The sequence below is a fragment of the Pseudonaja textilis genome, chromosome 2, assembly GCF_049901715.1.
Source record: "Pseudonaja textilis isolate UNSWEBS1 chromosome 2, rPseTex1.2, whole genome shotgun sequence".
In the NCBI taxonomy this organism is placed as follows: Eukaryota; Metazoa; Chordata; class Lepidosauria; order Squamata; family Elapidae; genus Pseudonaja; species Pseudonaja textilis.
In genome coordinates, this window is record NC_141991.1 from 217,256,808 (window position 1) to 217,276,963 (window position 20,156).

A 20,156-nucleotide genomic window follows, 5' to 3' on the forward strand; every position below is an offset into this window, starting at 1 on the left:
CACAACCCTTGTAACCTCAGACCAATGGGGCCTAGAGGCAGAGGCACCTTTCCAGACACCAGGTTCAACCTGCTCTCCCCCATTCCCGCCTCTTGAAACTCTTTGCGGATCCTGCAAAACCAAGGATTGGTGAGGGGGAGAGAAAGAAGGACCCCCGGCTCTACAGATAACCAAGTGGGGAGGGGAACTTCGAAGAGCACAGATTTGGGGGAGGGCAGCGGGGGATTCCGGTCCTTCAGGGTGTTCTTGCCTTTTGTTTCTTTTTGCTAAATTCTTTTATTTTTGCTTAAATTCTCACTTCAATTTTTAATTCTTGAAGAACAGCTTCAACAACATATATCGCACTCATTATAAGAAGCAAAGGGTTATATCAAAAATTATTAGTATAGAATCACAGGAAGCCTGGTTTGGAACCAGAAAAAAAAAATACAAAACAGATATAGATACATACACACAGAACAATTCCTTGTTTTTTTTAATAATTATTTGGAAAAACGTTATTTTCCCCCTCCCTAAATTTTTGTTTCTTGTGTTGGTTTTTCTTCTCTCCTTTATGCGCATAACGATGTTTTAAATTTTACAAAAAACGTGAAAATAAAGACTAATATTTTACAAAATGAAGATCAATGTTCGCGGTCAGTGTTTCCCTCCCGTTTCCCCCTCCCCCTCGGTCAGTCCGGCTTCAGTTTCGTTTCTTAAAACCACGTTTGCTGTACAATTGATCACCCTTTCGGTCCGCGATCAATCCAGGGAAATCCGTCTAAATCCTCTTCCTCTTTCCTCTCTTTCTCGGAGGGCGGGTGGGCGGGCAGTATTATAGTGAGAAAAAAAACAAAATCCCTTCGGTCTTTGCTATTTTTTGTTCCTTCGTTTGTTAAAAGTCTCCCACCTCGGGGGTCGCCGTTGGTTCCACGCAGGCGAGCTGCCCCGCGTTTTGGCCGCCGCCGGGCCGGAGTTGCCAGCTTCCGCCAGTCTTTTCCTTCCAGACGAGGTTTCCGGGCTCCCGGCCTTGGGGAAGCGGGGCGTTTTTGTGGGTCCCTTTCTTTGCTCTCGCTCTCTCCTCGGACCCTCCCCCCCCGTCTGGCCGCCCAGCCGCGAGGCCCGTGGGCGGATGGCTAAGCGGGGAGGGGGGCGGCAGGGGCTGCTCTAGGAACACTGGATCGACATGTAAGGCCAGTTGAAGCTGCTGCCGGAGAGCAGCATGTCTCGGATGAGCGTCTCGATGGGGGTTTTACCTACCAAGCGGACGAAGAAGAGCTGCTCGATGACCGACGAGGAGACGGTGCGCAGGGAAGGCAGCCGGAGGAGCAGCTTGCCGAAGCGGCTGGGCTGGTTGGGGTACTGGCTGCGCACGTATTCCTCCAGGGCGCACTGCGATTTCTCCTGCAGGCTCTCGATGTGCGCCGCGTCCGACAGGCCACAGGCATCTGTCCGGCCACCAGGAGAAGCAGCGCGGGCGGAAGGGAGAGAGAGAGAGAGAGAGAGCAGGGCAAGAGGGTTAGCGAGGGCTGGCCATCCCACTCTCGTCCTTTCCCGACCGGGACCCAGGAGAGCCCCCTCTCCCCCCGCCGCCGTTGCCTTGCACGGGCTCCTCTTCATCTGAGGGAGTCTCTATTTTTTTAAAGGAGGGCTGGGTGGGGTGGGGTGGGGAAACCGGACCGACCCTTCTCGGCCCGGCAGCCACGCGGCTGCAGTCGCCAGGAAGGGCCCAGGCCTCGCTTCCTTCCCTGAGTTGCATCCTATTGTTAGCCGGTGGACACGCGCACTTGCGGGGAGAGAGAGAGAGAGGGGGAGGCCGCCAGGCCCCGCCAGCTGTGCGTGGGGGTGGGGAGGTGGGGAGTGGGGAGGAATCCTTCGTGGGCAGTCTGCCTTCCGGTGCACCCTCCACTCCCGGGAAAGGCTCCGGGTGGGCTGAGCGGGGCCAGAGGCTGCGCATGCAGGCGAGAGAGCCGAAGCAGGCTAGGCTAAGGATCCGAGCGGATCGCTCGCACGAAAGGCGGCCGCCTCCATTTCCGGGAGGGGAGGGGCGCGAGGAAGGCTGAGAGAGAGAGAGAGAGAGAGAGAGGCTGCGAGGGAGGCTAGCCGCGCGCTCGCTTTGTCTCTGGCGCTAGAGACGCTGGAGTCAGGGAAATGTTGGTCGCGTCTCTAGAAGCCGGATCATCATTGCCGGGAAAATGGCTCGGCTCCCTGGCCTCCTCCTTCCCCCACCCCGCTTCCCCTGCCTTGCGCTTCTAGGGGCTTCTTCTGCAGCTGCTCTCGCTCGCCTTCACAAAGCTGCGCCGCCTGCCTGGCCCGAGCTGGGAGGCGGCATCTCTAGCCGAGCAAGGAGGCCTCCAGAAAAGACGGGAAAGTGCCTAGCACCGATTTCCTTTCGGAGGGGAAGGGGACGCATTGCCCGGAGCCGGGAAACTGCAGAAGAGGAACCCAACCCTTCCCATAATCGATTTTCTCCCTCTCCCTCCCCCTCCCTCCCTCCCTTCTTCCTCGTAGGGTTAAAAACGAGAGGGCCGAGGTATCAAGCCATCCTTCTAGTAGTTTCCCCACCGTTTCTATTATTGTTGTTGTTGTTGTTGTTTTAAAAACAGGTTACAGGTACGGGGAGGAGGGAAAAAACCCCCAAAAAGCCCAAGGAAAAGAAGCGAGGGAGGGAAGAAGCCACCTGCGCATAAGCCGCGGGTGCTTCAGGCAGGGAAGCGGGGAGCCGCTGTCGTGTGCCTTGTTCAGATTCGCAACTTGTTTTCTTCTATCAATAATAAATATTTCAAAACATCATGATCACAAGGCAGCCGTCAACTAGCAGGGCGGTTTAGCGGAGATCAAAGCAGCTTTTGAGATGGATGTGCTTGTGTGCATGTGCGCCCCCCCCCTCCGTGTGGGAAGTGTCTGTGTGTGTGTGTGTGCGTATGTATGTATGAATGTAATAATCTGGGGGGAGGGTCCTCCTAAGCGGAGCTTAAAAATCTCACACCTTAGAAAAAGGCAATGAAAAATTATTTGCACTATTCTTTCTGAGCTGTTGTTTTAGCTGGCATTGCGTATTAGTTTTGTGGCGAGGGATCTCCCATTTTCAGGCTATCAGGGCTATCAAAAGATTGCCAGACACCTTCATGCCCACGCTTCTGGCCTCAAGCGAAAATAGAAATAAACCAAGCTATAATTCAAACGCTTCTGAGAAAAGACCTTGCTGACCCCAGCTACAGTCTAAGGAGCGCTTAGATGTACAATTACGCACGCCCGACTGTTGTGCTAATCCATGCTTTTGCCTTAAATGCAGTGATCATTTGCAACATCTAAAATCAGGGGAGGAGGTGCAGGGAGAAAAAAGAGAGTAAAATGTGTATGTATGTGAGAGAGAGAGAGAGAGAGGAAAGGTGGGGGGAGATTGCAATGCACAGACGTCATGCAACAGAGCCCTGCCCTTATTTGTGGTCCATTATAGTGAAGAGTCACTATCTTCTTTAGCTGTGACTAAGAGATCTTCCTCCTCTTACACCCACTAGCTTCTACTCCCCCGTTTGCCACATTGCCCTTTTCCACCAGGGTCTTCAGGCAACTTCTAAATAAGGCAGGATGAAAGGGTCTAGTTGCCTCAGCACATCTCTTTGGAGGCTCCCTGCCCTATTCTCTGGATTGGTGAAATATTTATTTCTGCTTCTGCTTTCTCCAGCTTGAGGCCACCACTGGGATTGTGAGAAAAGAGCATCGACAAAGCTCCCCTCCCCTTCTCCTTAATATATCCAACAGATGCTTAATAAATCATATCTTCTTCTGCTATTCTTCCCCCCCCCCTTCTTTTTCAAGCTGTACTCCTACCTAGCACATGAGGCTTTGAATGTACTTGGCACTCAAGGTAATTCTCCCATCCCCAGCAAACATGTCTGGATCTTTTTGACCAGACAATCTGAAAATTAATTAAACAATCTGTGCTATCGGATCTATCCTCTGATTGAGTTGAGATGAACATAGTAGACCAAAGAATGCGAGTGGTGTATATTCTATTCGTCTTCTTTAGCTTACTTCTTTGTAGAGAGAAAAGAGAGGAGGAGGACTAGGAAGGCAGGAGGCTGGTGGACATAGAAACTGTGTTTCTCTCACTTTTTCAAGAGATTATAATTGCTCCTGCAGTCACTATTTCTTGGTGTTTTCCTTTCCAAGCAATGGCAGTGAAATATATACATAAATATAAATGACCACATAGCACATGCCAATCAGATTTTGTTATTAGATGGAGCATATTTTATCTAATGCAGCTAGGACCATTAGGTGCTAAAAAAAAATACTATTCATAAATGAGAAAATGAGAAATCAACATTGTTACTGCCTGGAAGATAGATTTATACATCTGACCCACTCTGATATTTCTGTGGGTAATATATATTGCCCATATAATTATAAGTTGTAGAGGGATATGCACTCCCATGTGTTAATAAAAAATACATTTGCTAAGAAAATTAGCATATTGGTGTGAAAAGTAAACAAGTTGGGGTTACTTTTAAGGTGCTATTTAATTTGAAGATAGTCTCCAAACTTCTTACAGGTGAACAAATATATTCTAAAGTCCGAATGATGGTGATCAAATGAAAAAAATAAAAAAATATAAGAAACACGCTAATCTTCAAACAAGCTCAAACACTGATCTCTCATCTAAAAAAACCCAATGATTTTGAAGCAAGACTTATTTTACATTTAGGATCAGATTGCTGAGTTAAGCCTCTGGGACCAGGTGGCTAAAAATGTTTTTTCCATCCATCAAAGTTTGCTTAAAAAGTTGGATGGCTTGATGAAAGATTTGCCATCAATTACCTTCTGGCCAGCAATCAAAACAAGATTAGCCCAAGTGGAAATGAGTGTATATGAAAACTGAAAGGAGGAGGTAGTTGAAAGTGGGGTGGGGATGTGGGGTGGGGGTGGGAAAGAACCATCAAAGAGGTTATGCTGGAAAATGCGATTCCAGTGTACCAATTGTTACTAAGTGAATAATTATGAACAATTAACATTGCTGTGAACAGCCCCCCCAAATATAGCAATAATGTCTGCTTTATTAAATCATCCAGGTAAGGCTGGGCCTGGGGCATTTGAGAAAATGGAGGGGTGGGTGTCAGACTTTTTAAATCTGGGGACCATTTAAATCCTTTTAAGCAACCACCTTTCTTTACCTTCTGGCTTTAAAAGGTGCTGTTTTAAAACTCATCTGAATATTCCTACACTTTGTCCAATCCTCCCTGTCTCCAAAGGAATAAATGGGTTAAGAAAAAGTATGTGCAGTTGAAATCACCCTGAAAAATGCCAGCAGGGACCCTTTTTGTCAGTTGTGAAAAACATGTTTCCGCCACACAAAACAAAAAACAAAACAAAACAAAAAAACCAAGCCAAAGATAAATGCAGCCCAAACATGTCTCTCTAAGGCTGCTTCGTAAATCTCCCCATTTGTTTTGAGATCTGCACTTGATCCTTTGCAAAGAAGAGTCCTCACTCCCAGCCCTGCATTTGCAGCCAGAGGAACAAGGGGGGGCAGTCACAGTCCACCTTCTCTGAGCACTGCGCATACCAATGAGTCCCCATCTAAATAAATTATCCAATGTTCAAATCGATATTAATACTATGTTTGCAACATTACAGTTTTGCACAAATTCAAGAGTCGCTTGGCCATAATGTAAATGCTATTTCTCAGGCACATGAGGCTAGAAATATTCATAAGATTCTTCCTCTCAACCGGAAATTCAGCCAAGTCCGGCCCATGAAATCTTTTGTGTATTGCTTGGCTTCAGGTTTAAGTGGAAATTTAATAGTACTAAGGAACGCAAAAAGAATTTTTTAAAAAAACAGCACAACCATTCCCACAAACTTTCAACCCCACAGCAATTCTACTTAGGAGTAAATTCTAGTTGTATTCAGTGGCATTTATCCTTTAGGAGAGGTGCTTGTGAGTGTCCTGTGTAGAGTGCAAATTTAACTCACAGACAGCCATTCCTTTTCAGGAAGACCCAAAGGCCATCTTGTGTATTTATCCATAAATCTTTGATTTTGTTGATATATGGATCAACCGGGTTTGCAATAATAAAAAGATGCCTGAATTTTTACAGACTTCAACCAGAGCACTTCAAAGGTGAGGTTAATATCCTCTTTTGCGAAGTTAATTTGAGCCATCTATCATAAACAAAATTATGGACCAGTACATTACCCATCCCTGTTTCTAATTTAATTGGGTGGGGGTGGGGGCGTGTTGCAACTAATATGTTAGTATTGGTATAGAGTTGCCTTGTGCATTTCTATATATTTTTTTCTGGGAACCTGAGCTTGGAGATGAGAAACTACAGAACTACAGAAATGTTTGGAGATGGAGGAAAAAGAGAATAAAAAATGGGGCTGGAACCTTGAGAAAAAGGCAAGAAAATATCTCTGCAATTCTTGGGGTGGGGGGTGGGGGGGTGAAGCTTATCCCTTTCTCTCTCTCTCCATTTCTTTTTATCAGGAAAGGAGTGTGTGTGTGTGTGTGTGTGTGTGTGTGTGTGTGTGTGTGGAGTTTTGGCCTTCAGGTCAATTTTTACCAGCTCCTCTGATCACAGAAAATTGGAATTATGAATACTTTCCAGTAAAAGGGGGAGGGGGAAACCACACAGCAACAAAGCAATAATGTGGAGGATTTATTTCTCTCTCTGCCTTCCTATTCCACAAGCTCTGGTGAAAAATCTTGGCCATGGTTTTGAACCTCCTCCTCCTCCTCCTCCTCTCTTTTCTCTCTTTCTTTTTCTCCCACATTTTAATTTACTCTCTGCTCAGAAGCCAAACTCCAGACAAGGCAGCCACAGCAAGCATCCCTTAAGCCTTCCCTTTGCCAAGTGCACCGCAGAATCTACAGTAGCAAGCTGCTGCCCCAGCCCAAGTCCACCAACTCGGGAGGCCTGCTCGCTAGGCCCAAGCGAGCTTTGGCTCTCACCAAATCGGGTGGGCAGGGAGCTACCTCTGCCTTTGGCCCAAATCTCCGGGAAAGGGTGGGAAAGGGCCCGCTTCGCCGCTTCCAGACTTCCTAGCCCAGCCCGGCCCGGCCCGGCCCGGCCCGACCCTGGCCCACTGACCTGAGGTGAAGAGGACGATGGCTTTGAGGCAGCTGTATTCCGCCGAGTCCACGTGCAGGGCCTTGAGCTTCTCCACCTGCTCTTGGAAGATGCGGATGTGGTCCATGAAGGCCACCACGCGATCGGCGGACATGGGCGAGGCGTGGAGGCCGGCAGCGGCCAGGAGCGGGGCCACGTGCAGCGGCATGGAGCACTGGGCGGCGTTGAGCACGAAGAGCTCACTCCAGGTGAGGCGCAGCAGGGCCACCTGGTCGGTGATCTGCAGGTCCGGGAAGAAGGGGATGTTGCGGGCCCACTCGACGGCGCTGAAGAGCAGCCGCGCCGCCAGCTCGCAGATGTTCTCGATGCCCATGATGTTGTTGGGCTGCATGCACTGGCTGCCGTAGCGTGACGTCGGATAAGGCTCGGCTCGCAGCAGCAGCGAGATGTAGCCCGACAGGTAGCAGTGGCCGTTCAGCGGGTCGCCGTTGGTCAGCGCGTACTGGCCCGGGTTCGGCTGGCTCGGAGGCATCCTTCCTCGCTGAACCGCTGACGAAAAGAGGGAGAGAGAGAGAAAAGGAGAGGAAATGTGCATCCGGCAGCCTGGGCAAACCCCAGCCCTCCAGACAGCCGTAGCCCCGCGCTAAGGCGAAAGCAGCAGCAGCAGCAGCAGCAGCCAGCAGCCAGCAGCCCAAGCTACGCGCGCGCCCGCGCGCGCACACATATACACTCACAAGCGCGCTCCTTCTGACATACACAAACACACACACACACAAATCCGAGGGTATGGGTATGGAGAATATGGCAGACCCACAGACACGCCGCACACAATGTAAGGCCCCCTCCTCCCCTCCCGCAACCTTGCATTGTTGTGCAAATGGGGACGCCCAGATGCTCCTGCGAGGGAGGTTGCTTTTCTCCCCCGCAAGAAGAAGAAGATGGGGATGAGGGTGACAAGAACAAGAAGAAAAAGAAGAAGAAGAAGAAGGTGATACGGATAAAAGCACAAGCTTTTCAAAGCTGTCTCTGGCAACAGCTTAAAAAAAAAAAAGAAATCGTGTCCCACCTGCAAAATGTTCCCTCTTCGTCTTTCCAGAGAACAAGTGAGACATTCTGAGTCCCCTCAAGCCCAGTCGGTGCTCAAAGTTGTTGCGGTTGCAAAATACCATCCAGCCAAACCTTCCCTTGATTTGCCAGTCTGGATTCGCACAATAAGGCTACCGAACTGGGAAGGGAAGGGGGAGGCGGTGGGGTGGTGGTGTCAGGGAGAGCTCTTCTTAGCCTTTGCAAGCTACTCTTGCCTAAACAACCAGGTCCCAGTCCCACTAAACACACACACACACACACACACACACACACACACACACACACACAGAGGAAAACCTCTGCCCAATTTAAATGGAACACTCTGTGTTAAAAAGGATGAGGGTGGGGGGGATTGTTGCTGTTAAATGGAGATGGATTAAAACAAAATGTGAACTTACAGAAGCCAAACATGAGCGGCAAGGAAGGAAGGATAACACCAAGTCTTTAACTGTAGGGTTCCAGAAAGCACCAACTTGCTATGGCTTTGGCCAGTGAAGAGAAACATTTGCAACTGTGCAGCATGCACAACACATACACACACACACACACACACACACACACACACACACACACACACGCCTGCACGTACTACTCGAATGCCATGGATTCATTCACTGTCCCAGATGTAAGCCTGTTTGGATTTATTTAAAGCTGAACAAAGTTTGTGTATGCGTGTAAGGGCGTAAGTGTGTAGGGCTACTATTCCCAGGCCAGAAAATTCTAACTTGAGGTTTATAAATAAAGGTGACAAGGTGAAGAGAGGGCCTCTGGTGAATATTTTAACCCCTCCCCCAATTGATATTTTCTGTTTCATACTGTTACGTATTTTAATCATTTTCAATCAGGATATTTCTGTCTTGTTGTCAGAACCTCACTTCTATTTCTGTTACTATAGTTTAGATTTCCAGAGCTGCAGCTGTGCATTTCAAACACAGTTCAAAGATAGTGGTGGATTTATCTCCTTCATATATTTTTGTACTGATTAATTTCTAGTTGTGTTTCTTCAAGATGCCTTTCCTGACAAAAGCTGGCTGAAGCTACAAATGAAGTCATCAGTGGACAGTTTTAAAAAAAAAAACCCTTTTTGCTATGGCACAAGGGAGAAAGAATTTTAATATTTGTTTCAAATTTTCACTGCAGATAATGAATTATTTGATCTATTTGACACTTACGACATTTTTAATCAGAGCATGGGAACTAGCACATTTTGCAGTAAACCTGGATAAAGGAAAAAATAAAATAAAATAAAAAGTAGATGGAAACATATTATAAATAAAAGGCTTCTCTCTTTGGGGTGGGGGTGGCGGGGAGAACCTTCCTACTACAATACTGGAAGTATTTCTGTTTGTTTTCAAACATTGACCAGCACAATAAAGAAACTATGCCTTATGGTAACAACAACAACAGCAGCAGCAGCAACAACAAACACGGCAATCATTGACTTGGGGTGATTTGCAACTGGTAAGTAGTACTGTATTTAAGAGACAATGGGGTTTCTTAGGAAATGAAATGAAGAGCAGGCAGAGGGACGGAGTGGTGAAATGACAAAAGGAAAAAGAAAAAGGAAAAAAAAGAAAAGAAAAGAAAAGCATGTCCATAAACTTTCCTCCCAAAAGCAGGAGAGGAAAAAAAAAGGAATCTCGGCAAAGGCCAGATGTTGGGAAACGAGGAGTAGCTAGCAGGTGAGCAGAAAGCGACACAAGCAGATCACAATTCACACACAGACAGCACGCACAGCCTTGAAACACCTTCGTTTGGGGGAGGCGAGAAGTTTGACTCGGCTGAAGTTAGGATTCCCAGCCACCCCACTTCCCATTTTAATAGGAATTAGAAATAGTGAAAAGAGGCAGAAGAAGCCAGCCAGTGGAAAGAAAGGGCTGCTTATTCGTCCCTTTCCTCCTTTTTCAGTTCCGAATTATTCTTGTTATTCTTTTAAAAAAGGCTGAGATGGGGAAGAGAGAGAGGGAGAGGCAGAGGGCGAAGGGAGCAGCCGATTCACACGCTCGGCAGCCTTGGGTGCTTGCATTAATAATAGTAAGGGTACTAATAATAATCTGCGGATGGAGCGGGAAGCTGCGATGTGGGGGCGAAGGGGACGGGGGGTGGGGTGGCCAGCAGGTCTCCCCCTCCCCTCTCCAGGACCCGCTTCTCTACACCTCCCGCCTGGAGTAGAATAGGGAGGAAATCATATTCACCTTCCCTCCTCATGCCCACTTTGAGGCACTTCTTCAGGCGGCAGTATTGGCACTGGTTGCGGTGGTGCTGGTCGATGGGACAGTTCCGGTTGGCCCGGCAAGTGTACGTTAAGTTCCTGCGGACGCTCCGCTTGAAGAAACTTTTGCAGCCCTCGCAGGTAAACTGCCCGTAGTGCTTCCCGCTGGATTTGTCGCCGCACACCACGCACTCGATGTGCTGCTGCTGCTGTTGCTGCTGGCTCTGGCCGGAGCCTTGCTGCTGCTGCCCCTTGTCGCCCGGCGTGGACGGGGCTCCCGGCTGGCTCGGCGTTTGCGGCGTGTGGGGGGCCGCCGAGGCCCCTTGCTGCGGATCCCGGCCCGGCTGAGCTGCTCCGGTGGGGCCGCCCCCGGCCACGTCCTCTTGCGCATCTCGCCAGCTGCTAACTACCATTGCCATATCTCGGGCCCGCGGAGGAAAAAAAACACGGGGGGTCCGCCGGGGAAAAGGCCGGGAGAGGATGGGGGGTCCGGGCTGGGTGGGGGAGGGGTGGGGTCGGGGAGAAGGCGGCTTCTCGGGCCGGGGGGGGGGAAGAGCAGAAGCGAAGGCTCAGGAGTCCTCCTGCTTGGCTGCTAGTGCTGCTGCTCTTGCTGCCACGGCCGCCGCTGCCTGCTCTCTCGGCTGGTTGCTTTCCGCTTCTCTCGCCTGCCCTGCCCCCCGCCTGCCCTCCTTCCTGCCTTCTTCTTCCTCCTCTCCGCCTCGCCTTCCCCGCTCCCGCGTTTTCCCTCTCCCCGCCTCGAACTCGGGGCGATTCCTCGGGAGAGGGCGATGGGATTCCCGCGAGCTTTCAAGGCTTCTCGGCGGTCTTCCAGCCCCCCCTCCCCGTCCCCTCCGCCAAGGCTCGGGGAGCGTTCCTGGGGCCGCCCGGCCAGAGCCTTCCCTCTGCCTCCTCCTCCTCCTTCCTTCCCTCCAGAAAGGCGTCCTTTTTCAAGTTGCAAAACCAAGCGGGGCGAAGCGGCCGGTCGGGAAAGGCATTCAGGAGGGGTCACCCTGGGGAGGAGAGGGAGAGGGAGCGGGAGGAGGAGGAGGAGGAAGAAGAAGAAGGAGAGGAGGAAGAGGAGGCGGTGGGTTCGCCCGACCCAGTCCGGGCCGGCCACAGCCCCGTAGCGTCCGAGCGGGAAAGCAGCTCGCACCGCGGGCGGAGAGAGGCAGGAAGCCGAGACGAAGAAGACCGCCAGGAGGCTGCCTCCGCCGCCTCCTCCTCCTCCTCCTCCTCCGCCTCTGCCGCCTCCGCCTCTGTCTCTGTCGCCGCCGCCGCTAGGAAGGCTGCCGGTGCTGCGGCCGCCTCCGCCGCCGCCGCCACTGCCTCCTCCGCCACCGTTCGCTGCCGGGGCCCGACCGGGGGTGTCGCCGCTGGATCGCGCTCGTCCCCGCCGCGAGCCTGGGAACGGCGGGAGGCCGGCGAGAGAGCGGCCGAGGCTCAGCTGCCGCTCAGGGCGCGCGGGTGTCCGGGGGCCAGGTCCAAGGCAGCGCCGTGTAGTCAGCCATTCAGCAGAGGCGCTTCGGGAAGCTCCGGGGACGCCGAAAAGAAGGCAGGCGCGGAGGCCAGCGCCGAGTTGAGGAGGCACTTTGGGGCTCGCTCTCTCTCTCTCTCTCTTGCCGCCGCCGCCGCCGCCGCCGCCGCCGCCGCTGCTTTCTTCGACCGGGTCTCTCCTTCTCTCCCTCCTCCCGCTTTTAATTTCGGGGAAAATCGACCAAGGCGAAGCCAGCAGCTTCGCTTTCGCCCGGCAGACGGAGGATCCCCAGCCAAGTGCCAACGCCAAAAGCGAACATGGAGAGAAGCGAAGGTTACACGCGCGCGGAGGGGAGGGAAAAAGCCAAAGGAGAGCGAGCGAGCGAGCAATCCAAAGTAGGTCGAATAAATAAACCCTCTTCTCCTGGCGCTTTCCTCGCTCGCGCTTCTCGCCTTCTTTCTTCTGCCGTGCTGGTGGCAAATAATCGCTGGAGATCGCCGGAGAAAACCGCTCCTCTCTCTCGCCCTCTCGCTCTTTTCCTTCGTTCCTTGCCTCTATTCGTTCCTTCCTTCCTTCTTTCCTTTGCTTTGCTTTTCTTTTTCTTCAGAAAAATAATCGGAGGGAGGGAAAAAAAAAGCACAGAGGCACAAAAACCTTCAGCCAGCCAAGGCTAAAGCCCTCCCCCAAATAGTAATAATAATAATAAAAAAAAGTTAAAAACCGAACGATATGAAGATGTTAAAAAGGCGTCCCCTTTGCTCTTTTCTCTTTTCTTTTCTTTGTGGTCTTGTCTTTTTCTTTTCTCTCTCTCTCTCCTTCCCTTTTAAGTTTCCTCTCTCTCTAGTCTCGTGGAGAAGGAAGCGAAAGGCTCAAAGAAAAGAAGGGTGGAAAAAGAGAGAAGGAAGAAGCAGATAAGGGGGGGGGGTGAAATCAACTAATAGAATATGCAAGAAACGAGAGAGAGAGAGAGAGAGAGAGAGGTGGAGAGAGAGGGAGAGAGAGAGAGAGAGAGAGAGAGAGAGAGAGAGAGAACCAAAAAATGAATGCGTTTCAACGGGAAGACTAGCAGAGCAATGTTTCCGAAAGGGAGATCTGCGCGAATGTCTGTATATAGTGAACTTTGACACTACTATTGAAACTGACACGTTTCTATGGAGATCGCTGCCTTATATGGAGCTCATGTCAAGGAGCCAAGAGAGGGGCTGCTGGCAACTGATAATCAAAGGCGACTGACTGGTCAGAGCCCTGAATTGGGGGGAGAGAAAATGGGAGGCTAAGGTTAGCCAAGCCTCCTTCACTCCATTGGCTGAGTCTCCTCTCTCTCTTGTCTCTTTCCCTCTCGCTTTCTCGCTCCCCCCCCCTTTTATTCTTTGCTACCTACTGCCTAAGATAGGGAGGGACGAGGGGGAGGGAGGAAGAGGGAGGGGGATTCTTCTGACAAGCACAATTTACACTGAGATCGCCCTGCTCGGCTATTTACTTTGAGACCTGATTAGTATGGGTCGTCTATGGTCACACACAGACGCACACGCAGGAGAAAAGAAAGGAAGACGGGGGGAGAGATGCAGTGGGCTAGGCAGAAAAGGAGAATTAAAAGGAAATTATTTTGGTTCATTGTAAAAAGTTTTTTTTTTAAATGAGTTTTCTCTGTGTCTCTCTGGTTTCCCTTCCTTTCCTCCCTAAACACCCTGTTTAGGAATTACGGGGCTTGGATTGGATTCCATTGTTTAATGGCTGGAAGTAGATGGCTAAGGAGAATCCATAAGGGAAGTAAGTATTTAAAAATACATGTATGGTTCCATATGTTACAACCTGACACGTTTCGCCTCTTTCTCTCTTCCACCAATCTGCCTTCTTTGCCTCGTTTTAAATGTGCCCCCCCCTCCCGTTTTGTTTTGTTCTGTTTCCTTGCTGTTGCTCATGAATGTCCTTAATCGGAAAGCAGCATCTCATTTCATTTGGAGATCCCATCTCTCTCGCTTTTTTAATTTTTACTGCTTAACTTAAAATAGGTTGGTATTTTACATTAAATTCTCCTTGAACTCATCCCCGCCCCCCCCACCCACCGCTTCCATTAATATTTTTCTGCTGTCTACCTGAGGACCAGTGTTGCAAAAGAAAGTTGAAGTGAGAGAAAGAGAGAGGAAAAATGTTTAGAGGGGTGTATGCTGGGAATAGCGTTCTCTCTCTCTCTCTCTCTCTCTCTCTCTCTCTCTCTGTGTGTGTGTGTGTGTGTGTGTGTGTGTGTGTGTGTGTGTGTGTGTGTGTGTGTGTGTGTGTGTGTGTGTTGGGGCGGGTGGAGGACAGATTCTCCTTCCCCACTGCTAATGGAATCGCTGAATCGTGCTGCCATCTAGCGGGCAGAAAGCGAGAGAGATATATCGCCTCCCCCCCTCCTTCCCCCGTTGTGTTGAGAGGAAAAAGCCCTAGCGGCTTATACAGGAGCAGAGCGGTTGTGAAGCCTCTTATTTGTCCCTTTAAATTCTAGAGGGAAAGAAAAATATTTGTTTCATACGGACAGTGAAAAAAAATATATATATATATAATTTTATTAACTTCCGAGACGTTACACTCTCAGTCCTCCGATCGACACCTTTTCAATACCCCCCCCCACATCTTCCCAACTTCTACAAAAGTTCTAAGGCCAGAAGGCAGCGATTCCTGAGATATTAAGCCTGATTTTTTTTTTTGTTGCAGAGAAGCAAAAAGTTTTCTCGGTGGGTGACCCGGGGTCCCTTTTCTAGTTTCAAAAGTTCAGGAGCTCAGATGCAAGGGGCGCTTTCTGGAGCCAAACAAGACAGTTTGCAGTTTGGTGGTGGAATTAATGAAGGGTCGCTTCCCCCTCTCCACCCGTTCCCCCCACCCCACCCCACCCCGCGCCGCAATCAGTTTTCCCTGCCAAGCCGTCCTTATTGTAGGTTGCATTGATAGAAGGGATGCCATTGAAAATGCCACCGTGGGCTTTTTTTTCCCGCCTCTCTCCCTCTTTTCCAATAAACTCTCGGGTCCTGTATTCTGGTGGTCGCTGAAAAGGTGAAACGAATAAGATTAAATCTCTCGCAGGCACACACGCACGCACGCACCCACTCAGCTCTGTATGTGTTTCATCTAAGATTTTACTCCCCGGACTGCGGAGAGACGGAGAAAAAAAAAGAGGCAGAGCAAGAGAAAAACGAAGAGGGAGGGAGAAAGGGGCGAGAGCGGGAGAAAGAAGCAGCGAGAGGAAGCCTGCGAGAGGCACCAGCTCCTTGGCGAGGCTTCTTCGGAGTCCGGATCCCCTCAGCTGGCAGGCAGCAGTCCCGGCCCGTCTAAGGCAAGTAGATTTTGCTTTCTGCCTCCTGTATTTCTGACAAAGTTCAACCCTGCGAAGCAGCAGCATCCAGCTGCTTTTGAGCTGAGAATCTCCCCCGCTCCCTCCCCGCCCCGCTTCCTCCTTTGACAAGAGTTCAACCGAAGCAGCAACTTGGACGGGGGAACTTTTAAAAACCTCTCTCGCTCTCCCTCCTCTTCTCCGCTTTCGGTGCCCGAACCACTGTTCTTTGTCCCATCGCTTTAGCTTTTGTCAGACGCTGAACAGAAGCAGATCCAGCCTGCTTGGGATTTTCCAACCACAAACAGGTTGGAAGCTCTGGTGTGTGTGTGTGTGTGTGTGTGTGTGTGTGAGAGAGAGAGAGAGAGAGAGAGAGAGAAAGACTGCTCTCTGTGTAGGTGGGGAGCATAGGACGGGGACAGCTGTCTTGAGATAGGAAAATGGGAAAACTTCGGGGACAGGCGCTATGTGCAATCAATAAGCTACCTCGTTATCCCAATCTTAAAAAGAAAAGGCCAAATCTACTGATAGGTTTCCACGAAATTAAATGAACTTTCTCCACAATCCACCGAGCACCTCCAAGTAGGAGCTATGCGTGTAGGTTTCGCCAGATATACGAGTGAGTTTTCTTAAGAAACAGTCTCCGTTCGGAGCAGGCTCTTACTCACCTCCCGAGGGAAGTCCTGGGACCCTTTCGGCAGTGGCGGAGGTCTGCTTAGGCGGGGGCTGCGTCAAGCCCCCCATCTTCTCGCCGAAGCTTTGCATCTGCCCAGCAGACAGAGAATGCCGGGGGGTGGGGGGTGGGGGGGCGGCTGCGGCGGCGGCCGTGTCTGAGCTGAGCTTGCTCGCGCTCTGATCTTTACCTGCTTGGCTTGTTACTTGATCACCTAATGAAAAGATCGATTGCAGATCGTTTATCTGAGGGAGGGAGACTGTCGACAGATTAGAGGGACAACGGGGCTCGGTGAGATCCACAGAATGAAAAAAGGCAGAGAGGCAGGGCAGCAAGCAAGGCCTCCCCCCCTCTCCAGCATACAGCCTTTTATTACAAGGAAGGGGCTATGCCGGGTTGCCTTGAAAAGAAGGGCAAATAATCTCCCCATTATTTCTGGGTGTAAAGCAATGTGTGGAGTTTGTCCTTGTCAGAGGGGTATCAGATAACACACCCTGTGCAATATCTGTTTTTTTAATTTATTTTTTAAAAAAATATATAGGGTGATTAGTGGCTACTTCAATTGATTCTTCAATAAACCTTAAGTTCTGAGATTTGGTCCTAAGGAATATCAGTTCAAGTTGGGAAAAAGGAACCCTTCAACAGAAGAGATCCTTAAACTATCCACAGCATTAATTTAAATAGCTCAGATCTAGAAATACTTTATAAATCCTTGTCCTCTTTGTTTTTCTTTTACAGAGTAATAATAATAATAATAATAATATATTAAAGTTGCTGGAAAGACCATCTAGCTTTAGGCAAAAATACTCTTAAGATCTGATCTAAAAAACAGAGGAAAGCTCTAACTTTAAGTCCCAGGCTAGCTGTATTTACATTGAATTTGTTTTAGTTCCGGTGGTGTTTATTGATATGGAGAATCGCAATTTGGCCAGTGATGGGTAAATGGCTTAAACAGAAGGAGGTTTCATTTTGGGCATCCAGAGTGCCAGATGACATTTTCAGGTGCAGGGTTTTTTTTTCTTTCTCTTTTTTCTTTCTTTCTTTTTTTACGGGGAGAAGAGACATAGAAATTGAAATTAAAGGACATTCATGATATTTTCTGGACATATGAGAGCAGGGCTGCCGATTCCATAAACCTTATGAATGGTGTCCCATGAAATTGTAATGTTTGGGGAATAAGGAGCTGAAGGCTAGTTAAAGAAAAATCTGGATTGCTTTCTTCATACTTTAGATGAGCCGTTTGCATATTTTGATGGAGTATTTTATGAGAAAGTAGAGATTCAGGCTGAGCTAAGCCTTGCCACCCAAATCCTTTTCCATGGAAGCACTTAGATCAAGGGAAGGACTGCACCCCTTGAAGATGTCGTCCCAAAGACCCCTTCCTGGGAACAGGGCCCATTGAATGCTAGGGAACTTAATTTTTTTTAACAGACCTGTATATAGGACAGCAAAGTTGATGGGTATAGAAAAGGGAGCTTCCCCTCTTGCTCTGCCTTCAGGGCTGGTATCTGAAGAGATTTACACCCTGCTTGGACTACAGGGAAAGGTTGCTATACTTTATATATAAGTTGTCCAGTTATTTCTAAAAGGACAGAGTGGTAATTAAAAAACTAAAAAGAAAAAAAGGAAAAAGGAAAGGCACCAATTCTTCTCTCTACCAATTAAAAAAAAAAAAAAGCTAAACTGGGAAATTAAAAGAAAACCATATCTATGTCTCGATAGTTCTTCCTGAAACCAGTTTCTTTTAAAGGCCCATTTCTCCTGAAAATTCATCTGAATGATTCTCGTCCTTTATCGCAGATAGGACTGCTTGGCTTGTGCTGAGATTCGCTTATCTGTTAAATCATCCTTATAAGGAAAACTATCGGGGATCTTCGCTTTCCTGAGTGAAGCAAAATATGTTGCATTTTTTTTAGCAGTGCTGAGCAGCTCACTCCCTATTCTGGTACGAGATCCAGCTGCATTTCGTTAGGACATGACATTTGGGAGCTGCTTTTTAAAGCACACATATGCCATTCCCGTCCTCCATAGATCAACTTAAAACAAACTCAGAAAGCAAGCCATACGGAAGGCGTGCTTGGAATTCTGTTCTTTTGCTTTCACAGACTTATCAGCCTGCTGGGCTGTTTGAGAGCCCCGCAAATCAGCTCTCAAAGACTTCGATGGAGTCTCTCTAAGGCCGGCTTCCTAGCTTTCGGCTGCCCAGGACATCAGAGAGCAGATCGAGAGGCATTCTCTCTCCAGGGCTTGGTCCAGCACATCCACTCTACAGGCAAAAGATTAATGGTCGCCTGAACAATTCAGCCCGTCTTTCCCACCTCTTTTTAGGTCCGGCCAAGTGCAGAGCACCCAGTAATGGCCACGGTCCAGATGTTTGTTGCCCAGATCCATCAGTGCCTCTCAGAAGCCTGTGTTAGGCAGCGGAACCTACCTAGCAAGGCTGTTCCCTCTACCAGCAGAAGTAGGCCTCGGTCAGGGTGAATCCTTTCCCTTCCCGCCCCACCTCTGCTACCCATTTTTCAGTGAAAGGGCATTCCTGCCCCAGCCCATTTGAAGATGGTGCCTGCCTGTTTGTCCCCCATTACTTTCAGTTTGTATAAATCTAATTTTGCACATCACAGATAGCTGATCCCTTGAAATGTCTCCAGCCGGTTCTTGGCTCTTGTTTATAAATAGCCAGGGGCCACCTAGATTTTTTTTTTTTAAAAAAAGAGGGGTATCTTCCCTTCGAGGGCAATTTTCTTCATTAATTGCAACTGATTGAGGAGATCGGGTGTCTGATGACTGATTAGTTCTGCCTTAACAGCTGGATTTTAATTTTTTTTTAAAAGAGGAAAATAAAGTCATCAATACAACCTCCTCCTCTTTTTTAAAAATGCTGAAAGGAATAAAAATTAACCTGCTTTCAGAAAGACTATGGTTATATTTACGTGGGAGAATACCTGCATCATCTGTGTAAATAAGGCATCCTTGATCAATTCAATATCTGAGTCAGATATATCTTTATTTAGTTCTTAGATACCAGGCACTACAAAAGCCATTGGCAATTACTTTCAAACTACTTATTTGCAAGTAAGGAAGTTGCCAAAATCAATAAGATTCTGTAAACATGGGGCGGGGGGAGATAGGGCTCCTAGCAAGTTTAGAAAAGTACCTTTCCTCACCAAGAGATGAAAAACCTGCGTGTTTATTCAGTGATCCTGTCAGGGTTTCACTGTTTTGCTTGCCTTGAGGCCATTTTCACTGGTTGAAACTAACATGGGTATTGTTCAAGGATGTTGGAAAAGAAGCATGGAGTCTCAGGTGCTGCTGGCGGGCCAGCAAAGGGCAGGATCCTTTCCACAAGTTTGTAGCCACCTGACCCACCAACTCAGACCATTCTCGGGGTTTGACCTGCCATGGGGGGGAGACAACAGAGAGCCAGGCGCTGACTGGGGGTTGGAGAGAAACAAGGTGTGGCTGCCACACTGAGCTCAAAGGAATACCAAGACCTTGTCTTTCCAAATCCCTGGGAATTCCCTGGAGCTTTTTCCCAGGAAGGGTTTTAGTGAGAGCCTGCAGCCATGCAAAATGATTTAGACTGAAGTCCACCCCTCACTCCACTCCCCCTCCCCCTCCCCACTCCACTCCTCACTCCCCAGTTCAAGGAAGAAGCCCCCCCCCAAAAAAGTCTGTGTAGGGTAGCAGCCTCATTGACTTTCCATTGGGCAATGTTGGCCAATCCCTGAGAGAGAAATCTACTTCTCAGCCCGCTGAAAAAGTCCACTTTTTAAAGTTCACTTTTAGGTAAACCAAAGGACGTGCAAGTTCACTTATTATTATTATTAAACCAAGTCTCCCCCGCTCCGACTTCTCACCCTATAAAAATTTCGCAGGCTGGTTTTAACTACAGTGTTGGGGCAAAGCTGTGGTAAGCTTTGAGGAGCAAAAAGGAATGGCGGGTTTGGAAAAAAAATATCTTGTTCAGGAGATCCGCAGGCAAAGGCCGGATCTGTCCTTCGGAGGCACTGCAGACTCCCTGTAGCCACCTTAGGCCCGGTCCAAAGGCAACTCCGGAGCTGCTTCTGAGTTGTGCCTGGACAGAGAGGCATTGGGGAGCAGAAGGCAGGAACCAGCACTTTTCGTGTCTCGGCCGGACAATCGCCCCCTAACCATTTACCAAGACAACTAAAGTGGCTGGTCCATCTCTTATACATTTTGTCCATTAGGTCTCTCAGGAGCCCTATTAAGGGACGCTTCCCTTTCGTGGCCTTCGAAGTCAAAGTGAAATTGAAGGGCAGGGAAAGGCGGGAGAAAACCCCACTTGATGTGCGGGGAGAAACTTGGCACTTGTTTCTTTGCTGAAA

At 49.1% G+C, this 20,156-nt stretch overlaps 1 protein-coding gene across 3 annotated transcripts; it reads right to left on the reverse strand.

Annotated features, from left to right (window-relative positions):
- Window positions 1–444: 444 nt before the first annotated feature.
- NR2F1 (nuclear receptor subfamily 2 group F member 1) lies at window positions 445–10,864 on the reverse strand. Of its 3 annotated transcripts, XM_087927059.1 has the most exons (4): window positions 10,337–10,864; window positions 7,077–7,604; window positions 1,240–1,427; window positions 445–784 (listed from the first exon to the last, which is right to left on the reverse strand). In XM_087927059.1, exons 1-4 carry the CDS (start codon window positions 10,770–10,772, stop codon window positions 761–763), a joined length of 1,176 nt encoding a protein of 391 aa, XP_087783185.1. In that variant the 5' UTR covers window positions 10,773–10,864; the 3' UTR covers window positions 445–760. The 3 variants fall into 3 exon arrangements, with proteins under 3 accessions (XP_087783185.1, XP_026574842.1, XP_087783187.1); XM_026719057.2 differs by having other exon boundaries at window positions 445–1,427; XM_087927061.1 differs by lacking the exon at window positions 10,337–10,864 and adding an exon at window positions 8,540–10,232 and having other exon boundaries at window positions 445–1,427.
- Between the last annotated feature and the right edge of the window lie 9,292 nt (window positions 10,865–20,156).

Coding starts and splice junctions, on each gene's coding strand:
- NR2F1 (XM_026719057.2), bottom strand. CDS start 10,772: ATGGCAATGGTAGTTAGCAGCTGGCGAGATGCGCAAGAGGACGTGGCC. Junction 7,605..10,336: donor AGTGGGCATGAGGAGGGAAG/GTGAATATGATT, acceptor TCTTTTCGTCAG/CGGTTCAGCGAGGAAGGATG. Junction 1,428..7,076: donor CATCGTCCTCTTCACCTCAG/GTCAGTGGGCCA, acceptor GTGGCCGGACAG/ATGCCTGTGGCCTGTCGGAC.